Raw genomic sequence first — 25005 nt, 5'->3', positions numbered from 1 at the left:
AACACGATCCTGCGGTTTTGCTTTTGTTTGCTTCTGCAAGCGTGCTCAATTGTGTCCAACTCTGCAGTCTCATGGACTGTAGCCAGTCAGGCTTCTCTGTCCATGGAATTTTCCAGGCAAGAATACTGGAGTAGGGGATCTTCCTGACCAGGGATCAAACCCAGATCTCCTGTGTCTCCTGCACTGGTAGGCAGATTCTTTACCACTGAGCCACCTGGAAAGTCAAACACTATCCTACCTACCTCAGGGTAAAATTACTCAGTTTCAAATGTATTTCTTGTTACTACCATCTAAACATTTTTTTCCAGGACTTCCCTGGTGGTCCAATGGCTAAGACTCTGAGCTCCCAGTGCAGGGGGCCCAGGTTCGATCCCTGGTCAGGGAGCTAGATCCCACATGCTACAACTAAGACCCAGAGCAGCCAAATAAATAAATAAAATTTAAAAAAAGAAAAGAAAAGAAAAGAAAACAAAACATTTTTTTCCTTCCCCATCAAATTTCAATAAGAGAAAACAAAAAACCCGTGGGACATATTAAAATGAATATCAGAATTACTCATTTTAGTATGTCCCATGAGTCAAAATGTTTACATTTATCATCTTTTCAAAATTAGGTAGTTACTAAGTGAGTAGATATTAAAAGTTCTTATCACTAGGAAAAAATTTTTTCTCATGTGAGGTGACGACAGATGCTAACTAATTTTAGTAATCATATATGTATATCAAATCATTATGTTGTACATCTGAAAATAATACAGTGTTATATGTCAATTATATCTTAATAAATCTTGAAATCAAGGCAACTTGTGTAATTTGTTGATTTGTTGTTGTTATTATTCAGTCACTAAGTCACGTCTGACTCTTTTGCAACTCCATGGACTGCAGACAGCCAGTCTCCACTGTCCATGGAATGGAGTGGGTTTCCATTTCTGTTTCCAGAATGATCCAGATCTTCCCGACCCAGGAATCGAACCTGCATCTCCTGCATTGGCAGGCAGGCGAATTCTTTAGCACCAAACCACCAGGGAAGCTCCTAATTTGTGTAATAGACATCCCTTACTCTATCCTTTAACATACAATATGACCAATTATAGAGACTTTATCAGTATTCTGTTCATTCCTATATTATTTAAATTCTTTCCAGTTTTACTGAAGTATAACTGACAAAACTGTAAGATATTTAAAGTGTACAATGTGACGATTTGAAACACTGGGAAAAGATACCCTTCCTCCTTTGATGAACACATTCATATCTCACAGATTTAGCCTTTAGGGAGGTGGTTGAAGGAGGGGGCTAGAACATTTAAGTTCTAATCTCTTAGCAAAGTTCAATTCTATAATACAGTCTAATCAATTGAGGTCACTGTTCACTATTAAGTTCTTAGACTTTGTTATTTCCATTTTAAAATAAAGATACGTTGCTTTTACTAGCAAGAAAAAGCAATATAAAAATTTTAATCTGTATTAACTGGGTTGCTTTCCAAAGAAGGCAGTAGTTCTATCCTCCAGAAAGAATTTTAAGGCATTAAATGTATTATATTTCTATTAATATTATTGAAGGAAGAGGAGAAATTTAATTTTCATGTAGCCAGGAACTAAGAATATAAAACTCCCACTACCTAACTTGCAACAAATAAGATTAGTAAGTAGAATAAAGATGTATTTTAACATCTTTAAGTTCAAGTCAGGAACTCTCATACAACACTGACGGGAATCTAAACTAATAAAATTGATGCAGTTTACTCAATAGTTTCATCTACATCAACAGAAATGTATACATATATTAAAAGACATCTAAAACAATGTTCATTGCAACACTGTTCATAAAAATGAAATGGAAATAATCCAAATACCTATCAATAGGAGAACGGAAAAGTAAATTGTGGTATATTTATACAACTGAAAACTATACAGAAATAAAAATAGCCAACTACTGTTACATGTAATAACATGAATAAATCTCAGAAATATAATGTTAAGAAAAAAACCAAATAGACACAGTTCAACATAGCTTCACTAAAACCCATCAACCATCTTTTCATTCAGATATAGCCACTCATGAGCTTTTCACAATCATTAAGGACTGAAAGGATACTGAAAACATACATTTTACTTTAGCCTTTGTGAGATATGAAATATCAAAGAAGAGCTGCCCTGTCAGTTTGTCAAATCTACTTTCAATAACGTCTCAGGCATATGTATTTCTGTATTTTTTTTTTTTCAAAGAAAGCACACTATACTGCCCAAGTACCTCTTATCAGAGTTTTTTCTAGCACTCAAGACTGTCTGATAGCACCCTGTCAAAACAAAAAACAAACTACAAAACACCATCAAAACTAACAGTAGTGTCTCGTTCTTTAAGTTGCCTCGTGTGCCTTGGCTGTCTTTGCTCCTTCCCCAAACGTCTGGACATGTCCCATAATGCACAGAGTGTTCTATTTCAGACTTAAAAAATGTATGTATGTAAAAGTTGGTTATTATAAATACTCTGTAATGACTCTACTTATGAGAAGGGCAGAGAGCCAACTGAGCATGACTTCTGGGTTAAAACTTAACATTTACATATACATCTCCAGTAACCCTCAGGATAGAGCAAAGCAGCTTCCTACCTCACAAGATAACCTCCTTTTTTAACGAAAACTTTCTGCAGAGCCAAATTTATGAAAATTCTGCTTTATATTATCTAATGTCACCTCAGCAGAGCTGGCCATGGATCTAAACACCCAACTATTTGGCAAGGAGATTCAAATGTTATATAATCGACACTGAAGGACAAAAATCAACGTTCACCTGGGCTCCAGAAGAACACCCTGCACACGTACAGTGCTCCTCCACCTGTTACCTTCTTTACTCCTAGAAGAAGTCTCTTAAAGACAATCTTCCACTTTGCAAAAAAAAAAATAGTCAGACTAGTGAAAGAACTGGCTCGAGTGTACACAGGCTACAGCCAAGATGGCTCTCAAATCTGGACATTTTATAACAAGCTAGCATTCTCCAATGGCCAGGGCAAAACAAGGTTAATGGGCATCAAACTAATGAAACTATACTGTGAAGTCTTGCTGTGTAAGATTTCCTTCACCACCGTTAGGGCTAAAAATGTTTTCTCTCAAAAAAGTTGTTTGAGGAATAGGGATTTTGGATGTTAATAGTAAACTGTGTATTATCACCTTGGTCCTGTATGATCTCAGTTGACTTTTTTAAGCTTCACTTTTCCCATCTTTACACATGGGATTTTATACATACTTTATTTCATGCATGAAATATGAAAATGCTCTAGCACAAAAAACACTCAGAAAATATTTACTGAATGAATTAATGAATGGTTAGAAAGAGAATATATGCAAAATAAAAGAAACATTTACCTGTGGCAAATATTTATTCAAATGTTTGTCTAAAAGTAAGTGGTCATAGCTGTATACAGAATTTAACTAAGCATGACACTTCTCCTAACAAATTTTTCCTTTGGATTTCATCTCCATCCCAGACTATTTTCATTGATTGATACCTGGTAAGCCATGTAAACACCTGGTAAAAGATGTAATAAACCCTAAAGCAAAAATCAAATACACCTTTGGAGCAACTTTTGTCACTACAAATGCATTTATGTGAAATATTACGGAATATAGCATGAGGTACTTCTTGACCTTCAAATATATTAACAGGAATGTGCTAATATCCATGACTTTACAATTTAATTTTCTAATCTATAAAACATTTGACATTTATCCAGAAGGCAGCAAGGAAATGCTGAATACAATGATTTTATAGTTAGCATTTAGTACTTTAAAAACTTACTGAAAAATGCTGAAGTAAGTCATCTTTCTCCTCCTCCATGAAGCCCCCAACTGTGAGTGCTTTGGGGCGGTGGTCCACCACCATGTGATTTAGTGAACCCCTTCCTCTCCCTCCACGGCCTCGGCCTCTCCCTCGACCTTGAGAGGACATGGTCTTTCCTCGACCCACAGGTAAAATACCTAATCGTGCAGCCTGAATAACAAAAGACAGAATATAATATACAATGTCAGACTAAACCTTGGAAAAGAGAGGGAAACTATTTTTTGAGATGTTAACTGTAATAGGTAATTCCTCTTAATCTCACCTCAACCTGTAACTGATTGAGTTTTTTCCGTAACTCTGTTGTGTCTTCTCCTGAGGATAGCCTCTTGTGAAGGTCCAGTTCAGTATCTAATAGTTCTTTTTGGGCCTGTGGAAAATTTAAGAGTAAAAATGTATTTTTTAGACAACTTACAAAATCTTGTTCAGAATATTAAACTTTTAGAATGACACAGATCTCTTCTGGGTAAATGTGAAAGCATGAAATCTCTTCTGGTGTTTTAAGGAAAGTAACTTGACAGATATAATATTGAAAACATGTAGAGTATAATGTTATCAGTAATAACAATAGAAAGTATTACTGCTTAATAAGCAAGTAGTATTACAATATGCTTAAGATGGCCTAAAAATCAGACACTGGAAACAGTCATCTGAGATGAGGGAGTTGAGAATGATTATCACATAATAAAGCATCATAACTGAAACACAATGGTATAAAATAAATTATATGGTAAAAACTCACTAATAATACAAATATAACAGTTATAATCATTGCTTTCAGATCTGAACCCTATAACTATTGCCACTCTTTTTCTTTTTTAAAGGAACAAATTATCAGTCTTTAGCTGGTGTGACTTTGAGAGATTTTCTTCCCCCATATTCTCTTAAATTTCTATAATTAAATGTTCTTTCCATAATTGGGGAAGCTTCAATTAAAAATAACATTTTTATTACATATTTTAAAAGCAAAAGCAGTCTTTTTTTAATCATAAGTTAATATTTTAAATAAAATTTTATTGGATTATATAGTTGACAATGTGTAAAATATAATCTTAAAGAAACACTTCACATTCTTTTACTAACAGAAAACCAAAAAAAAAAAAAAAGAAAACCACCATTTCAAATGCAATATAATGCTGTATATAAAAATTTACATTCTATATATGTGACAAATTTATTCCCAGTTCTCAAGTGAAGTCGCTCAGTCATGTCCAACTTTTTGCGACCCCATGGACTGTAGCCTACCAGGCTCCTCAGTCCATGGAATTTTCCAGGCAAGAGTATTAGAGTGGGTTGCCATTTCCTTCTCCAAGGGATCTTCCTGACCCAGGGATTGAACCCAGATCTCCCGCATTACAGGCAGACACTTTACCATCTGAGCCACCAGGGAAGCCCTCTAGTTCTCAAAGGGCTGCAGATTTACCTAAAATCCTACTACAGACCTGTAGAATAATGATAGAACCTCAGTGTAAAAGCAAACATTCTCCTACAGTAAGGAAACAAATAGAAATTAACAAAATTAGACTTAAATAGATCTAGAACTTTTGACTATTGTTTTCAATAAAAAGCCATATTTTTACCCATACTAAAGTCAATGCTATCTTCGGACTATTAAAAAAGATAGCTGTATTACAATGTAATTGAAGAATTATGGAAAGAATTGATGAAAAGAGGAAATGTCTCTTTGCTTGTCATCACTCTAGCAGTTACATCCTCAGCATGAAGAACAAAAACATTTCAGTTAAAAATATATCTTTGTTCAAACTGGGTAGTATCATTTCTTTCAAAGGGAGTACATAGCATTTACAGAAATATTAAAAAAAAATTGTTGCTAGTGTCTCACACTAGTCACTTAAGGTTCCACTGTACTTTCAAAGTTGCCAAGCACACCACAAATGTTCAATAAGCCTATACTGAAAGAAAAATGCAATTACCTCTGTTTTTGTCTTTACTTTAGATGGTGTGGAGACTGCAGAAGATGTTTTTAACTCATCTTTCAATTGTGAGATCTTTTCTCCAAGCTCTTTCAAAGTCTTCATTATATTTGCTCTCTCTTCTGGTTTCATGTTTTTGTTTTTTTCTAGCTTGGATATTAACATCTATAAAATAAACAAAAAAAAGTAAAACTATGCTTAGTAAATTCTAATACAAATAACCTTGAAGATTTTGGGGGGAGTATCTTTGGAAAATTCATTCTGTACATCAATTCCAGCAAGCAAATAATGAATGTTTGTCTTACCTTTTGGCATTCTATTTGTTTCTCTAACATTTCTTGCCTCTTTTTCCTCATATCTTGTTGTAGCTTCATTGCTTCCTGTATGGACAGGTAAGTTTCTCATTACTAATTTTTTCCTTAGAAGTTTGCCAATGATACATAAGGCTACTATAATCTCAACTCATCTCCCATGAGTCATCCCTTACACAAGATAGCCCTTCCTCCTAATCAAAAAATAGCTGACCAGATATGAAACCTTTAAACCTATTTTAAAGGTTTTTTAAATTTAATTGTACTTTAACATTTCAAATACTGAACACAAATTAGCAGTATCTATGAGGTTTATTCACTTAAAAGACCTGAATGCATACACAAAGAAAAACAAGAGCTGTTTTCACCTCCCCATGTAATAAGTCAAATCCTTATTTTTGAAGTTTAAAGTCTAAAAATGTGAGATGCAGCTCTAGGTTAGAAATTATAGCAAAATCTATCTGGAAAATGTTGTCTCTGACCCCTCTGTTAATTAAATCTTTAATTATACTTAGATAATATATATATAAACATCTATTTTATTTGAAAAACTATGTGAGTTTAAATCTAAAATGATAATTGTTATACTTCATGTGAAACTTTATCTAGTGTACAAAGCCAGACAGAAATTAAGAGAAAATAATGAAACAAAAATATGTTTCTCGCCCTTTTCTCTCCCTTGCAGGAAAAAAAGAAAAAAAAGGTCAACTCACTCAGTGTCTTTAATTTTTATATAGAAAAAAAAATTCTTTCCTTGTGCTTGATGTAGGTACTACGGCAACTAACTGCAAAACATTTTTCAAGTATACAATGCATCAAGCAGCAGTTAAATAAACATTATAGTAGTTCCATAACAACACTGAATTGTTCAAGTTATTAATACAATCACTTAAGAATTCAATAGATCCTTTCCTTTTGAAGAGAGGAAAAATCAAGATTGTTACCTGCTTCTTTTTAAGAACTTCTTGGACATCATGAGATTTTGATCCTGAACAAAGTTTTGAAGGTGTCTTTAAGTTTGTGGAGCTATAAATCATTTTTGGATGGCCTGGAGTTGGAAATAGCTAGGAAACACAAATATGATTAAATCTTAGCAATGCCTTAAAATAATTTTTTAAAAAGACTGCGTAAATTTTTTTAAGGAGTAAAGTTTTGGCTATTTTTACATTTTAAAACTCCATTTATGAAACAAGTTCTTTATATAAACTCAATTATCATTCAAATACAAAACCTTTTTAGCAATAATGTTGCATTCCTGAATATAAAGAAAATTTTCTTTTCTTTATATTTTTTTAATTGGGAGAAAAAGAACAACTACTTCTGACATCTAGGAGCCAGACTGCCACTCAGAGCTGGGCCTCAGTGTTCCTTTGTTAAACATGAACTTCAGACAAGGCCACTCTTGTGGATCATGGTGATCAAGGCAAAAATAAAATCATTCCATGACTAAACACAAAAAAACCTGTAAATACTACCCAAACCATAAAATGACTAAACTCTACCCTGGCTAATATGAATGACTACAGCTTCTTTACCAAATACAGTTGTGGCCTAATTCTGGTCTTCCCTCCTTCTAGGTAAACTTCTTAGGAAATCTGATCATAGCATTACTACTCTTTCTTTTAACCTTCCCCCAAATTACCTAACACAGCCAATGCTAAAATAAGCCCATGCTGCTGCTGCTGCTGCTGCTGCTGCTAAGTTGCTTCAGTCGTGTCCGACTCTGTGTGACCCCACAGATGGCAGCCCATGCTAACACCCTCTAAGTGACAGGTCCCATGGTTTCGCTGTGTATACTTTCTCACTGAATAATAAATTCAACTTGCTCAACTAAAGATGTGTTTGTGGAGGTCTTTGGTGGGGGTTGGGTGGCTAATGTCATTAAGCTATCTTCCACAAGTGTCAAATAAAAACCCATGTTTCTAATAATTCCAAACCCTCCTAAGAAGTAAGGTTCTTTGCAAATATTACAGCCAACCATAAGACAAGTAGCCAGCTCACATATCTAATGCTACAAGCAAAATGGTGTCCGCCTTTACTCTGCTTATCTTGCTATTTAGATTCCTTTATGAACAGATGACTCCAGACAATCTTCCCCTCTTTAAGGCATAGCAGGGCAACATACTATACTATAATCTCTCTGGTCAAGTTTTCCCTAACATACTCCACTCTTATTTTTAAATTAACTTTGAATATATCATATAAGGGACACAGATAAATGTGTATAATACTAAGAAATTATAAACACTTAATATAATACTAAGAAATTTGTAGAAAATTCAATCATGTATACATGCATACATGTATACAAATACAAAACTTCTCTCAATCAAACATTTAATTGCTCTAAAAATTAAACTATTTTAAATACATAGGAAACTGAAATACTGTAGAAATCTGCACAGATGATGTTCATGTCATTATTATTTATCAAAATAAAAATACCAATAGCTATAATTTACTGAGCACTTATTTTCTTTTGTGTTTTACCAACACAAAATTTTTTAATCCCCACAGCAACTGAGTTTATTGAAAGGGAAACCAATGCTTGTCAATTATCTAACACAGCTATTAAGAGTCAGTCAGCACTGTGTGACTTCAAAAACTGTGATTGTTTTTGTTTTCCCATCTTTTAGTATTGATGATTTTTTTTAAATAAACAGAACTACAAAATCATATATATATATATATATATATATATATAAAATGATGCATCCATCACCAAGCAGCAATGATCAATTTACATTATTTTATGTAAAATAACATTGTTATATTTAAATCCCCAACAATATCCTCATAACAAACACCACATATTATTTTATCTGTGGTTTTTTTTTTTTTTGGCTTCACCATGAGGTACATGGGATCTTAGTTCTCTGAAGGGGGGGGTCAAACTCATGCCCCCTGCATTTGACACGTGGAGTCTTAACCACTGAACTGCCAGGGAAGTCCTTGTATTTCAGTTTTATCTCTAAAAGATAAGGACTCCTTTCTTTTTTACATAAAACCACAATACGATCATCACACTAAAATGGTAACAATTCTTTAAAACCATTAAATATTTACAACTCCAGGTTACATTATAATTTTCAAAACATTTTCCCATATTTGAATTAGGATGTACTAAAGTCCAGGACGGAGAAGGCAATAGCACCCCACTCCAGTACTTTTGCCTGGAGAATCCCATGGACGGTATAGGCTGCAGTCCATGGGGTCGCTGGAGTCAGATACGACTGAGTGGCTTCACTTTCACTTTTCACTTTCATGCATTGGAGAAGGAAATGGCAACCCACTCCAGTGTTCTTGCCTGGAGAATCCCAGGGACGGGGAAGCCTGGTGGGCTGCCGTCTACGGGGTCGCACAGAGTCAGACACGACTGAAGTGACTTAGCAAAGTCCAGGAGGAGAAGGGGATAACAGAGGATGAGACAGCTGGATGGCATCACCGACTCAATGGACATGAGTTTGAGTGAACTCCCGGAGTTGGCGATCGACAGGGAAGCCTGGTGTGCTGTGGTTCATGGGGTCGCAAAGTGTCAAGACACGACTGAGCAACTGAACTGAACTGAACTCAAAGTCCATATAGTATAATTGGTTATATTTCTTTAAAGTCTCCTCTAATTCTGTTTCCCTCTCCATATTTTTGCTTTAATAAAGAAAACATTTATTTGGCTCCACTGGGTCTTAGTTGCAGCACATGGAATCTAGTTCCTTGACCTTGGATCAAACCTGGGCCCCCTGCACTGGAAGTGTGACGTCTTAGCCACTGGACCACCAGGGAAGTCCCTCCGTATCATTGTAAATCACTTGTTGAAGAGACCAGGTCACTCATCCTGTTGTATTCACCACAGGATTCTATGGTATCCTTTAACATGTTTCTCTGACCTCTGAATTTCCTTTAAATTGGTGAAGAGTTCTAGAGTCTTAATGACACTTTTTCACTCTGAAAGGACGCTAGTGATCTTTGACAAATTCTTTGCTTTCTGGTTTGACAAAATATTCTAGGGCTCATCTGGAACACTGTCAGCCCCAGATTTGGGAACAGACATTTCTTCAAGGATCCCTGGTTCCTTTCAATGCTGGGGACGGTAGTGTCAGGGTCATTACCAATCAGGCTGGGTTGTTGTTTCCAGGCCTTTTTAGTGGACAGAATTGAGAGATGTTCTGGAGGTTTTTAAAGTTGTCTAGTTTCCTCTATCCTTGCCGTAACCACCAAGATTTAAATTACATGGATTACTTTTTGTTCTTTTTTTCTGTTATAAACAAATACTTACATGTGTTCACTGCCCCTACTTTCTAACAATGGCTGACTACATTTTTTGTTCCATTTTATTTCTTTTACTTAATGTATCCTGATAATCACCTCATGGTATATATATAAAGATACTCCTCATTCCTCTGCAAAGTACACATATGCGTTTGGGTGGATGTACTACATTTTTAGTAACCTATTGCCTACTGATTGATATTTGGACTGTTTGCAGTCTTTCACTATTGAAAAGAGTCTATGTTTCCTAGTCTTGCTCATATGTCTTTCCATAGTTTGACAAGTACATCTTTGGCATAGTTCTTAGAGGAGGATTATTGGTTTAGAGTAAATGCATACATAATTTTAAAGCATAATACATAGACAATGCCAAATTTCAAGGGGGTTGTACCATTTAGCATCTCTGTCAGCATATAAATTTCAGATCCTTGTAGAAATTACCCTGGTTTATTAGGTAATTTTAAAAATGGATCTAATTTTTTTTCCAATCAGGCTATACAGTCATCCTAATACCATTCACCAAAAGCCCATACATTCCCCGCTGATCTCAGATAATGTGTTAGCATATAATATATCCCTATTCTTTTAATATAAATTTATTTTAATTGGAGGTTATATATCCCTATTCTTAAGTCTATAAATCTCAGTCTCAGATTTTGTTTTAGTGCTCTCTCATGTGCCAGTATCAAATTGTTTGAGTTGTACAGACTTCACAGTGTTTTTAATATCTAGGAAAGCTATCCCCACTTGTTCTTTTTTAGTTTTCCTAGCTCTCTTGGGAAAAAACAATCACCATTCTAGAGAGTAGCCATATAGATATATTTTCAAAAGCAAAGGAAACTAGTTAAAAACGTATTTCAAAATTTGACTTTTCAATTGATTATGACTGAATCTCCTTCATGATGTTAATTAAACATGACAAATGATTAAAGAAATGGATTAATAAAGACATCTATTAATAAATGGCTAAAATTCTCAAATTCCCACTTAGCTTTGAATAGGGAAAGAAAATTTAGCAAATTTCTGGCTCAATCACTGAAATTTAGGGAAGTTGACCAGCCAAATTTAAAATTAGATGTCACAACTATCTTGATTGAAGAACGAAGACATTACAAATCTGGGTGATAATCAATCTGTTAATTTCTTTGTGTCACTGAACAACTCCAATTCTAAATATATTCAAAGGTTCACAGAAATATATACCTGGCAATCATCTCCAGCACCACCTGACTGATTCAACAAGTGTGCTGCATCACTCTGGTTACCACTGGCATGTCCAAGACGATGTTTCACAGGAACTTTATTAAGAACATATGCCCCTGATGTCTGCGGTTTGCTCATTATCTGCATATACAAAATAAATACATTTGTGGCAGAAGTTTTTTAAATGCCTAGGAATGATACAAATTTAGGACTGATTACCCTGGGGAGGAAGACACAGGAATGTGAAGGTAGAGTGCTTCTATTATTTATAAGGTTTTTTTTTTAAGTGAAGAGGGAGACATATAAATGACTGTTATTATCCATACTCTTTTGGATGTCTGAAATATATCACAACATAATGCAAATATATGTGTATGTACTCACAAATAAAATTAGTAATTTTTCAATGATCCCTTCAATTATGTAATGCTGAAAGACTTATGGGTTTTGACAGTTTAATAGGAGTAACTGTGATAAGACCACCCTAAAAACATAATACAATCTCAGGCTGCATTAACAGCACGGGGTCTAATGGATCACAGAGGTGACTGTATTACTTTTATACACCATTTAGCCAACACCTAGGGAAAGCCTTTACCTTCAGGACCTAACATGAAATGGGACAGAGACAAAAGAAATGAAAACTTAACTGCAAATAAACAGGATGGTGAATGGAGTTAATACTAGGTTCTGTTAAGGAACATGCTTCTTATTCTATCTGAGTATATTTAATTCAAACAAAAGAATGCCTAGGAGATTATCAATATCATCAATGTCTGAATAGTTCCACTGCAGGGTGATTTGCTCTTTCCTTCGTTCATCTATTCATTCAAATATGTTTAGAGCACTATGTGCCAGGCCTTGTTTTAGGCACCAGGGATAGAACAAATAAAACAGACAAAATCCCAGTCTCCTGGGCTCCCATTTCAGTTTTCAAAGAAACAGAATATTTCTATATGAGAAAAAATAGGACAAGAGGGTGGGTATAAGAGTGATTGATTCTAACACAAAACAAAGAAGTTGTTCTAGATTCAGGGTTGTTCAGTGGTGGATGGTTATTGTAACTGAGTGTTGAGAAGATGGTATTTCTTAAACATGAAGATTTATGGGCCTTGTACCTAGAGACTGACTCTGTAGATCTGAGAAGGTAAGACCCAAAAATGTGCACCCAGGTATGTGATTCTAGCACAGTGCTTCTCAAACTTCAAGGTACCTAAAAATCATATGGACAGCCTATTAAAACAGATTACTGAGCCCTACCCATTCAGTAAGTTGAGGTGAAGCCCAAAATTACATGTCTAATAAGCTCCTAGGAGATCAGATGCTGCTGGCCTACAAACCAAACTGGCTGGCTCTGATGTAGAAGACCAAAGACAACAAATTGAGAAACAATGATCTAGAGGATAGGCCAAAAGGACCTTTAATTCCCTGTGAACCCCAGATTACCTTCTGAATCCCTCCATGTACTGATGAGGGAGGAGACTGGGCCACCAGCACCTGCTGCTGATGAAGGTGCTGTGGCAGGTGATGGTGCTGCTGTGACAGATGACTAAGTGTTTGTTGTTGCTGCAGGAGTAGCTGTGTTGGAGACTGTAGTGCTGGTTGCTCATTATTTTCCCTGTGCCATAGGACTCGAATGAATCGGTTGTTTAGAACTGCTTCAGTACTAGAAATGGCTTTTCTGGCCTCTTCATTAGTAAGATATTGGATGAGGGCTGCTTCTGGATCTCCCTTAAAAGCAACCTATAAGAAAAAACAATAGCAACAACAAAACACAGAAATGAGTGATGATAGGCAAGTAAATATATAAATTACTGATAAAGAATTCAAAAGCAGAAAACAGCCTGCTGAAATCCATTGTGAAGTGTATGTAAATAAAGATAGTTATCTCTTATAAGGTAACATATGTATTTCAATATTATATATGAACGAATACTAGATCATTTAATAAATAATCCTAGTGATGTTACATAACCACTTGAGAAAAGATATAATAATTCCTTCCTGATATCTTACATCCAAATAAACTTCAGAGACAGAAAATGTTTTACAATAAACAAACAAAACAACCCACAAAAACCCAGGGAGAAGAAGTGAATATCTGTATACTCTGAAGGTCTGGAAAGCCTTTTTACAACACATCTATAAATGCAGGACCATAAAGACAAACAGCAGATGTGACCAAATAAAATCTTAAACCACTGTCAGTCCAAACAAGCCAAAAACAAAACAAATGACAACATGAAAAAGTAATTTTAATATATATAACAAGCAAAGGTTTGGAAAAGCATTATTATACTGCCTTCACTTAAAAAAATGAGCAAAGACAGTGGATAGGTAAATGCAAAAGTATTGCAAATGGTGTATATAAATTAGAGTCTACGTAGGAATAAAAACAAAGCAAATTCAAGTAAGTACGATTTTTCACTTATGAAACTGGTCTAAAAATTTTTAATGGATCTGTATTATAGTTTTGATGAGGCCTCATAAATTGCATTTGGGAGTATCAATTTGGCTGTTCAAATAAAAAGTTTTAAAATTTCCTTAATTTCAGCAATGTGTCATTAAAAAAAAAAAAAAGTTTATCCAGAAAGAGCCTTACCATAGCATTGTTTCTATTAAAAAAAAAAAAAAAGTAAATTTCCCCAGAGAATAGTGTTTATATAAATTATGGCCTACTGCTATGGACTGAATTATGTCCTCACTAAACTCATACATTGAAGCCCTAACCCCCAGTGTGACTGCCTCTGGACACAGGGCTTTTAGGAGGTAAACAAGGTTAAATGGTATCTAAGGGACAGGACCCTAATCAGACAGGACGAGTGAATTTACAGGAAGAGATCTCTCTGTCTCTTACCCTCCCTCTCCTTCCAACACGTAAGCACACAGCAAGAAGGTGCCATCTGCAAACCAAGATCCATATAGGCTAGTACCTTGGGTTCCAGGCTATGGTATTTATTATAGCAACCCAAGCAGACTAATATACTCATCTACATTAAGCTACCTATTTTTTCTAAATGCCATAAAGAATAATGACCTAGAACAATTTAAGAGAAAAAAGGTAGTTAAGAGATAGGTAAACTATATTTTGATTTGATGGCAACACTAAGTAAACTGACTGACATACCAATTTAAACACATCTTCTACTTATTACCCTCAATTACAGCAAAACACTCAACCACCAAATTGGTAAATTCACAAACTTCGCAAGCACATAGCAAAATATAAAAGCTATGATTTACCTGATGTTAAATTTTAGTATCTAAAATTCTCACAATTAGAACCATGTTTCATCAATTAATATTTCACAAAAGCCAGTTCAGTAGACAAAAATACAATCTTAGAAACTACCAAAAATCTCACTACCTAGTTAGAATACTAAAGCAGGTAAAAAAAGTCATTTGTCCAGACATAAAACTATGAACAAAGATACAATAACCAGCCCAATGTCTTTCAGGAAGAGTTTCAGAAAGAAACCAAATGCATTCAGAGGACAAATTCAGCACAATTTCAACGTAAAGTTGGGCATACAAATACATGGTGGGATTTAAAACACATTTAAAGCAGAGATGATTAAACTAATCACTGATTTGCTTAAGCAAAAGTGAGCTGTTTCCAAAGATACATTATGGTCTAGTGGTTAAGAATCTGCCTGCCAATGCAGGGAACACAAGTTCGATTCCTGGTCCAGTAAGATCCCATATGCCACAGAGCAACTAACCCCATGTACCATAACTATTAAGCCCAGGTGCCACAACTATTGAAGCCCATGTACCTAGAGCCTGTGCTTCACAACAAGAGAAGCCACCACAAGGAGAAACCTGCACACCGCAACAAAGAGACCTACACAACAAGAGAAAGCCCCACACAGCAATGGAGACCCAGTGCAGCCAAAAAGAAATAAATCCTTAAAAAATACATTATATATACGGATTCTGTCACCAACATAGCCACACCTACCTGGATATTAACAATAGTTCCAAATTTGCTGAAGTGTTCGTTGAGCTTGGTAATGTTGTTCAATTCCTGAGGGATTTTCTTGACTTCTAATTTGGTGTTTGTATACTGATTCTTTCTCAAGAATCCTGGTTTACTCTGATTGTTATTCCCTTGTCTGAAAGGAATATTAACAGATCTGAATAATCTCCTACATTATGCCCTAGGCAAGAGATAATCAGCAAAGAATATGAGTTTATATTTATTCAACTGTCTTTTATAAGCACTTAACATCCTTCAGATATTAGTAGGTAACTTTCACATTATCCTTATTACATAAGAAGAGAACAGGTGCAAAGAAAGACTGATGTCTCAATAATTATAAAACTGGGCTAGGCCTAGAAATTATTAATATCTGTTATCAATATTCTGTTGACTTTTTAATATATAAGACATACTAATGATGCCTCTGGGAACCTTAGCTTTGATACACATAGAATGAAAATTAATATTAATGACAACTCAATTCTACAAATTTACTAATGCAAGCAAAAAGCCAAAAACATCAATTAGATGTTACTAATAGGCAAATTCTCTTACTTTCCCAACCAAGGTTTCTTCGTGAGTGGCCCTTCCAAACCACTCATAGCTCTTTTCCGGCTATCAGGTTCAAGAACTACTCGGGTTATGTTACTATTAATTGAAACGGGAACCGGTGGTTCAGTCTGGATGACAATGTTAGCAGCTGTTGAAAACAAAAATTAACATTACTGGCAATGCATTATATTTGGGGAATTTCAAATGATTAAAATATTTAGTCCAAAAGTTAAAAATCACTGTGAATAGTACCTAATACTACCACTTCCTTTTCAGAAATGTTTAACAGTAAGAATAAATTATCAATTGCCTCCCTTTCCTCCTTTTTTAAAGATACAATATATATGTTTAAAAAGTCCTAGCCAACTCTAATGACTGAGTCAAGCTAGGATCATAAATGGAAAGGGGAAAAAAAATCAGTTTAACAGTGTTGGAGAATGAGATACTTAACCTGATGCCAAAGTACCACTCTACAAATTATTTACTTTACAACAGAAAGCTAAACAATTACTGCTCTAGGTAAGTGATCAAATTTATTAGACCATAAACAGAGTGGAATATTTATCTTCTTATATGATTCAATAAGAGGTTCACATGGATAGGATATTACTATGAAATTACGATTTTCTTATATGTGGCAATATTGTGATTATATAGTACTATGTCTTTTTCTCAGATGTAGACTAATCTCCAAAATTTACTTTCAAGTGATTCAAGAAAAAAAATGTACAGGGAGAGGGAAGGAAGGAGAGAGGAGTGCACACAAGTGAGCATTCATGCCCAAAGCTGATAAAACCTTAACAACTGGTGAATCTAAGTCAAAGTATCTAGGTGCTTATCGCACTTCTGATTTGTAGCTTCAAAATTATTCAAACTTAAAAGCTGAAAGGAAAATTCAAAGCTAGTATTATAAATTAACACATTTCATTCACAATAGTTAGGACTAATAAAATATTGGGTTGGTCATAAAGTTTGTTTGGGATTTTCCATAAGATATTAACTTTCACCAACCCAACACTGTATTAACACACTGACCTTACAACAGGTTGTCAGTGGAAAGAGGTATGCTGAACAAAAAAAGCAAATACCGACGAAAAACTACACATGTTACATTCTGAGTATTCTTCATGACTTTTAGCAACTCCACCAAAAGTAAAATTAATAGCAAAGAATAACAACTGTGGGGCTGAAACCCATGATCTTCCCACTAATTTGGTAACAATATATGCCTTATAGCACAGAAAGAAAGAGCCTATTCTTTGGAATTAGATTAATGAGCTAATTAATCTAGCCTCTCTTAGTTGGCCTGAGTGTCTTTAACTGTAAAAAGAAGAGTAAAAATATTAATAGTACCTCATTTAAGAGTTGGTGGTAAGAAATACGAGAGATAATAATGTATTAAAAAGCATTTGGTTTAGTCTTGTAGAGTTCACCTGTAGTGGCAATATACTATTAATGGAAGTAAAGAATAGTAAACAGAATCAGGATAAGTAGGTAAGAACAGGAAAATGTCTACCAGATAAGTAAATCTGGCAAATATTATCAGGATGGCCCATGGCCAATCATTCAAACTGAAATTAAATACCAGAAATCTGACTATAATAAGTAAGAAACCGGAATCTCATCAAACTCTTTAACCAAATTTGTTTTGAGTGGAGATATTAACCCATATTAAAAGCAATACTTGCATTTAATCTTTTAAGATTTGTGGCTATACTTTATAAAGGTCCTAACATACGGTTATAATCATGAACACTAACAACAGTCAAAGAATAATTTTATTACAGTGTTTTAAGTTCTGTGTTATTAGTACGAAGCATAGCTCTTAAAATACAAAGTAGGCCATTAAATGATTTTATTCCTGGAGGAAGAGGGATCATGTCCTCTTTCTACATCTAACATCCAGCACAGTGCCTAGAATAGCCTAAAGTCCTACAAAAAGAGCAATTAGTCAACATTAGTATTACTTTTACTTAAAAATAAATATATTCTGCTTAAAGCTTTAAAGTAATATTTGGATATAGATATTCAAAAACATTTATGAGAGATCATTACATAATATCCTTCAGAGATAAAGAATTTTTAGACCTCAGTGAGGTCAGAAATGCCATGCCCAAATGACATTTAGTATGACAAAAAGTTAAAGGCAGTATCACCTCTTGGATTTGCATCCATATCTCCAGATGTTAGGCCAATCAAGTTTGGGCGCTGTGTCTGCGTTCTTGAAAAAAACTGTCTATATTGAGATCTACCAGAACTGGTAATACTAGGAGCTTCTGGATTATAACCATCAGGTTCATAGGTATCTGAGGGAAAACAAAACAACAGAACACGTAAAAATCAAGAGTAAACAATTTATTATAAAATAACCACAAAAATGAATTTTCTTCAACAAATAAAATTATATCAACCCACATGTATTTCTCTTTGAATTAAGAGTAAATCCAGTCACAAAATACAGACATGCAAATCCATTCTGAATTATGGATATGTTTCTGGATTCATTTACCTAATGTCATTTTTGTCCTCTATAATAATCACATAATTAAAACTTCACTGCACATTTTTAATAGAAATGTTCACATATACAAACACCATATACAAAAGACTGAGTTTCCTCTGTACTCATGTCTCACCACTTTCTAGGTATTCTTTTAATTAAAAGAGAAACAATAAATCTATTAACTTGGTTATCTGCATTTTTTTTTTTGGCCACACTACACAGCATGTGGACTCTTAGTTCCCCAACTGGGATCAAACCCATACCCACTGCATAAGGAGTGCAGAAATCATAACCAGTGGACAGCTGGGGAAGTCCCTGGCTATTTGCACTTTAAACTAGAGAAAAGAGTCAATTTCATATGTAAAATATATTTTAAATGTTGTATTTCAAACAGCTAAATAAGCTAAATTTTATATTTACAAATGTAATCATTATCTTACTACCACCTGCCTCATCAACACATTTTTATCATCTTCTCTATATTTTCTCTACAACTGAATATTTAATTGGGTTTTTTTTTGGCCACTCTCTGCACAGCATGCGGGATCCTAATTTCCAAACCAGGGATGGACCCCAAGCTCCTGCTGTGGAAGCATGTAGTCTGAACCAATGGACCACCAGGGAAATTACTAAAAATTTAATTTCTAAAATTCTAATGTTAAATAAATATTTTATAAGCATTGAAAAAGCATTCTGAAAGTGTTCATCTCCAAAACATCCTCTGCATCCTACACAGAATCAAAGAAAGGTTAAGATGGAGTGAAGACATTCTCTCAAATGCATTTATAAATCCTTGCAGCTCTTTTTTTTCTTAACGGAAAAATTCCTTTGTGGCTCATATTAGATTTTAGCTACAAGACAAGGTACCTTTTACATTTTTATTACTAGCCAATCAGTTCTGTAATTCAGAGTATAAGATCAGCAAATTATAATTAAAAAGTTTCCAGTGATTAATACAATTTGGTACTCCTGACAGAAAAATCTCCTACATTAAGGCTGCAAAAAGTTTTAAAGAAGATATATAATCAAATAGCCTTGTTCTAATAATTCCTGGGACCACACAGAACCCCAAGAAAACTGAAGGTCCTTTAGTTAATTATGATGAACTGAGATCTAAAGGCAAAGTGAAAAATGTTAAAAACCTCATGAGACACCCTCAAAGCACTCCACGTATCTTCAAAAATGTCAATAGGAGGGAAGAGTTTTCAAGAAATCATTATACACAGTCATTCCATACAACAGGGGCAGAGGGGAAAAAACACATGTTCATCCATGATCAGCAAAAAACCACGTTTTGTTTTGTTTTAGAAAAAAATTAACCTAGCTTTTCTTGTAACATATAACTGATTAGAAAACATTCAAGTAGATACTGTTCCTATCTGCTGGATTAAAAACTAGTTCAAGGAACTGCATGACCTTAGTTACTGAGGCACAGAAAGTAAATACAAAGGACACCGGAGATGACAGACACATAGGAGGCCTAATCATCTAGGGGCACTAGGGACAAACCAAAGGAGCACAGAAACAGAAAACAAAACCACCTGGGAGCTTTAATGGGAATCTGTGAGAGCAGATCAGGATACCAGGTCACCTCTTAGGTTGGCCAGTTTATGGTACAAAAGATCAGAGGTGGATGGCCATCTGTAGCAAAGCTTACCTGGGACCAGAGGGGTGGGGCTGGAGACTGAGGTATGGTACCCAATGGAGGATCCCATGAGGTTTCGAGGTGGCACCAAACGAGCTGCCAACAGAGGAGGCGGTGTCCCCAACTGAAGTCGCTCAGATGCAGCAGCACCATGTTCACGAGAGTACATGGGCTGTCCTACAGAGGAAAGAACAGGAGGGCAGCTGGGATTGAGAGTCACAAGCTTCTCTAAGTAATGATCTACTTCCTGAGACTTGAGCCAAGAACAGAGAAAGTACACCAATGGGAATAGTACTTGAGAAAGATGCTATTAATATTCCTTCTAACTCAAGAAAGAGACATGCAACTGGGTAGGATGCACTGAGGTATAAAGAAAGGGTACGAATTAGGTAGTATGACTGCATGATGTCCGTTTTTTATCATCTTAAATGGAATAACTACATGCTGATCTTACCAGAAACTGATCAACTATATCAAGTTATTGACAAAGGAGCCCTGAGCTATTATTCATGTAGAGTTTAATATTCAGGGAGACGTGGTTATAAAAGCTGTCATATCCATTTAAAAAAGATAAAAACACTCCTCCCAAATTCATATAATTTCAGGTATGCACAAACTATTCCCCTATCTGGGAGCAGGAAAAAAAAAAAGTAATAAAGGAATTAAAAAAAAAAAAATACCCACCACAAGCATACTCTCACAGAGAATAAGAAACATTCAAAAGAAAAACATAAAGACAGTGAAAATCTGCTATCCTGTAAGTAGGTGGACAACAAACAGACAAGAGGACAAAATCCCACAGGAACAGACTAGCCACTGTACACATAAAGTATCTCAGATATTACAGACCACTTTTGGAAAGAAAGCACATTTAGAATTTATAGATGCAAAAATGGCAGAAACAATGAAGCCAAATTATATAGAACAAGATTAAAAAAGACAAGGTATCAAGGAGCAAAACCTCTTTGGTTGGTTATTTAATAGTATCTTTTTCATTTACTACTCCATATGAGACCTATTTTTAAGATTTACTCAATATTTTGTATCTGAAGTCAGACATTCACTATGTGACACAAGACAAAGTAAATTTAGATTTTTTAATATGATGAAATATCGTTATAAAGTTGTAAAATTCCAGAAGACTTTTAATACACTTTAATAAGAAGTCAAAAGCAACCATTTGATTTCACAGTAAATGTAGAGAAGAAATGGATATGGTATACTTTCCAATACATGGAGAAAAGGTGGCAAATCATATTGTATAAGGGGACCACATAATTGTGTGCTTAGCACCAATCTTTTCAAAATTTACATGAAAAAAGATCAATCATTACATTGCAAATGCAATCTAACATATCCTCAATGATCTGAAAATAGCTGAAGCATGATATACTGCAGAGAATTCCTTGCAGAATGAAGTCATGTGCTAAAGAGAAAAATGGGAAGTACAATTTCAGTTCATATGACTAGCTTAAATTTATGATAAAGCATTTCATATAGCATGTGTATTTAATTAATAACTATCTCAAAGTAAATGAGAAACTAAAAGGCTAGTTTGTACAATGCCTTTTTAAAATGAATGACAAAGAACATGCATTCCTACACTTCAGAAAGATGGCTGTTTATTCAAATGAGGCCTGATTTTCTTTAACATCTATTCAGATCTCTAAATACTATATGAAAAATAGAGTTCCTTAGATAAAAGGTTGATTCTAGGTCTGGATAGAAAACTTGTATGATGAGTCTGGTACACCTTCATATAATGCTCCAGAAGCAAGATGGCTACCAAACACCAGCATGTAAAAAATACAACAAAGCAACTTCCAGAAGCCAACATGAAGAGGCTTCCCATGGTCAAATAAGAGCCAATCTGAACACCAAAAAAGGCCACAATGGGGTGAAATATATCAAACATTAGAAATCCATGAGTTCATAATGATACTCAGAAAAAGTACAGTGGTCCCTCTGGAAGATACTTGGAAACAAACTCATTTTCTGAAAACTGATAAATTAAAGGACAGAAGCATTTATCCTGTCTTTCCCGTAAAAAGTACATTTCAGGTTAACCAAATGGTGAACACTGCCAAGTTCTACTTTGTAGACTGTCAGCCAATAAATGTAGAAGAAATCACAGAACTAGAGTATCACATTTTTATAGCCCCCAATGAAGCAAAGAGAACTGGGCAGGGATCACAAACAACCAAGAGCAATTTTTTGAAAGGATGGATCAGGATGAAAACACCTGTACACAGTGATCAATATTTGTAACACAGAAAGGAGACAACTTGATATTGTACACCAGGTATATACTGCAGTAGGAAGTACAAAACCCCATCAGTACAACATTCATGCAAAATAAGGAGGAAAAAAACCCTAAATGTGACCCTATTAATCTACATCTAGATAAATCTCCAATTTCCAGAAAAAAACAGGGAATGGAGGAATGCATTAAATGTCACCAGCAGATGCAAGATACGCCAAGTCTAGATTATGGTAAAATTCTTTAGGACAAATTATCTGCTCCTTCAACAAGTAAGTGTCAAGGGAGAAAAAAAGAGGTAGGAGAAATTGTTATGGATTCAAAGGCTTAAGAAACACATCAACTAAATGTAATGTGTAACCTTGCTTGGATTCAGCTTCAAATGAACCAGATATAAAGGAATGTCTATGATACAACCGGGAAATATGAGCACTGATTAGATACTTGACAATAATACCTGTTATATTTTGGGACTGTGATAAAGTATAGTAATTGTGTGTGTGTATTTATCCCTTATCTTTCAGAGATTTATAGATGAAATGGTATGTTTGGAACTTGTTTTTAAATAATCAAGTCAGGAGTGAGTTACAGATAAAGCAAGGTTAATCAATACGTTGATAAATGTTGAAACCAGCAACTGAGTAATGACGATTACTACAGTGTTTATTCTCTTAGGTATATTTGAACTTTTCCATAATAAAAAGTTTAAAAAAATCAAGTTGGTTATAATGATGGTGAAGATAAGCCAGTCATAATTTAGATTCATTCACTTTAGTTTTTTCTCAAACTTTTATTGGAATATATTTGATTTACACTGCTGTGCCAATTTCAGATGTACAATTTGACTCAGTTAAACATAAATATAGGTGTGTGCATATATTCTTTTTCAGATTCTGATTCAATTTAGTTTTTAATCAGTGTAGAGTGACTGAATAATTTCAAAATGCAAGTCTCCTAAGTTCATGCTCCTATTGTAAGTCATTCATGTATCTTATATGTCTGATTGATAGCAATATTTTCATTCTTTAGAGTCAGATATGACTGAGCAACTAACACACACACACACACACACACACAATGTTAACTCTAGTCTTTTGAAGATAGTCTTTATTCAAACTAAAATTTTAGCTACTCTTTGTAATTCTCCTGACTTTGTCTTCAAGTGTATTCACAAGGGAAAAAAAAGTCTTAAGATGAATTTTAAACTGAAAGCTCAATCAGAAGAAAATAGAAAGCTATACCTTCCAATTATTGGCCATACTTGTTATGTGTCCTCTCTATTAGAATCCAAGGTCCCTGGCATACTTTTTAAAGTTTCAGGGTCTAAATGGTGCCTAGCACATAGTAGGAACTCAATACTTAACACAAGGGATGAAAGTTTATTTACTAACTGCATCCCAATGACATTTAAGTGTTTCTTAGGATGAATACCTTTATTTGATATTCATCAGACATTATTTGAAATGGGCAATATGACAACTAATGCAAAACAAATCCAAGTAACACATGAGGGGAGAGAAATTCTAGACAATATATGACTCTATAGACTGACTTTTCTAGACATCAAAATCTGTGACTGTGCACAGAAAAACGTTATGTACTTCACAGAATTAAATGAGGCATCTCAAGTTTAAGAATATGATGTTTTAATAATCGTACACAGCTAATAGGAAATATATTCTCTGAAAGATAAAAGTAATTTATGTAAATTCACCTGAAGACTGACAACTGCCTTTAACCTAAGAATCAATCTTTAGGCTGTTATATTCTACTACTAATCTTTCACACACTCAATACAAGGAGCTTAGCAGGTACAAAATATTTCTATTACATCTTCTTCAAAGAAGCAAAAGAAACAAGTCAAATTTAAAGAAATATAATTTAAAATGGTTCTGTCCTGTGAAAACAAAGCAAAACAAAACCTCAAACCCCAAAACCATACACTAAACTGGCGACTCTGAATTTGGGTAAAAATGCTTAAGTATGTCAAAGGAAATAGTTGTTTTTAATAGGTGTTTTTCCATACACTTCCAACTGTATTTCATTATTTAAATCCTTTTCAGAGTATCTGTGACATTTTAATTCAACAAAAACCAAATTTCATGTTTTTTTCTAAATTATAACCATACCTGCCATTAAGTTTTAAATAGCATTGCCAGGAGCCCCATATACCCTACACAGTTATACAGTGGGGAAATTCTTTTTCTTCTTTTAACATCCAATTGTGCTCTTCAAAACTGAGTGACAATTAGACTAGATGAAGGTTTTATTTCGGGCAGAATTAGTTCCTTTGTTACATGTATTTCTGAGGCACTCTGTTGCTTTATTTTTAACACCAAAATACACTGTAATTGGTTTTTTGTGAGTTTGTAATTTTTGACATATTTCTTTCCCACTATTAGATTTTTAGCTTCTTCGGAGAAAAATCATCTCTCACTCATATTCCCAGTACCGAGCATTGAACAGACCCTATTCCTACCTCTACAATACCAGATTTCATTTATCTATGTTTATTT

At 34.6% G+C, this 25005-nt stretch overlaps 1 protein-coding gene across 4 annotated transcripts in view; it reads right to left on the bottom strand.

The window, feature by feature from the left end:
• RBM27 (RNA binding motif protein 27) overlaps window positions 1-25005 on the bottom strand; it is a 65586-nt gene that overhangs the window by 10706 nt on the left and 29875 nt on the right. For 2 of the 4 annotated variants that reach the window (XM_061423867.1, XM_061423868.1), the window contains exons 9-19: window positions 20242-20406; window positions 18238-18387; window positions 16085-16229; window positions 15509-15662; window positions 12994-13290; window positions 11548-11688; window positions 7023-7142; window positions 6073-6147; window positions 5768-5932; window positions 4099-4203; window positions 3795-3986 (exon numbers count right to left, since the gene is read on the bottom strand). In XM_061423867.1, coding sequence (XP_061279851.1) covers window positions 3795-3986; window positions 4099-4203; window positions 5768-5932; window positions 6073-6147; window positions 7023-7142; window positions 11548-11688; window positions 12994-13290; window positions 15509-15662; window positions 16085-16229; window positions 18238-18387; window positions 20242-20406 — 1709 coding nt within the window. The remainder of the gene's footprint in view (window positions 1-3794; window positions 3987-4098; window positions 4204-5767; window positions 5933-6072; window positions 6148-7022; window positions 7143-11547; window positions 11689-12993; window positions 13291-15508; window positions 15663-16084; window positions 16230-18237; window positions 18388-20241; window positions 20407-25005) is intronic. The other 2 variants (XM_061423869.1, XM_061423870.1) reach the window with 1 other exon arrangement.

Source organism: Bos javanicus, chromosome 7 (assembly GCF_032452875.1).
Source record: "Bos javanicus breed banteng chromosome 7, ARS-OSU_banteng_1.0, whole genome shotgun sequence".
In the NCBI taxonomy this organism is placed as follows: Eukaryota; Metazoa; Chordata; class Mammalia; order Artiodactyla; family Bovidae; genus Bos; species Bos javanicus.
Note: the sequence above shows the minus strand (reverse complement) of the source record. Positions and strands in the feature narration are given on the sequence as shown.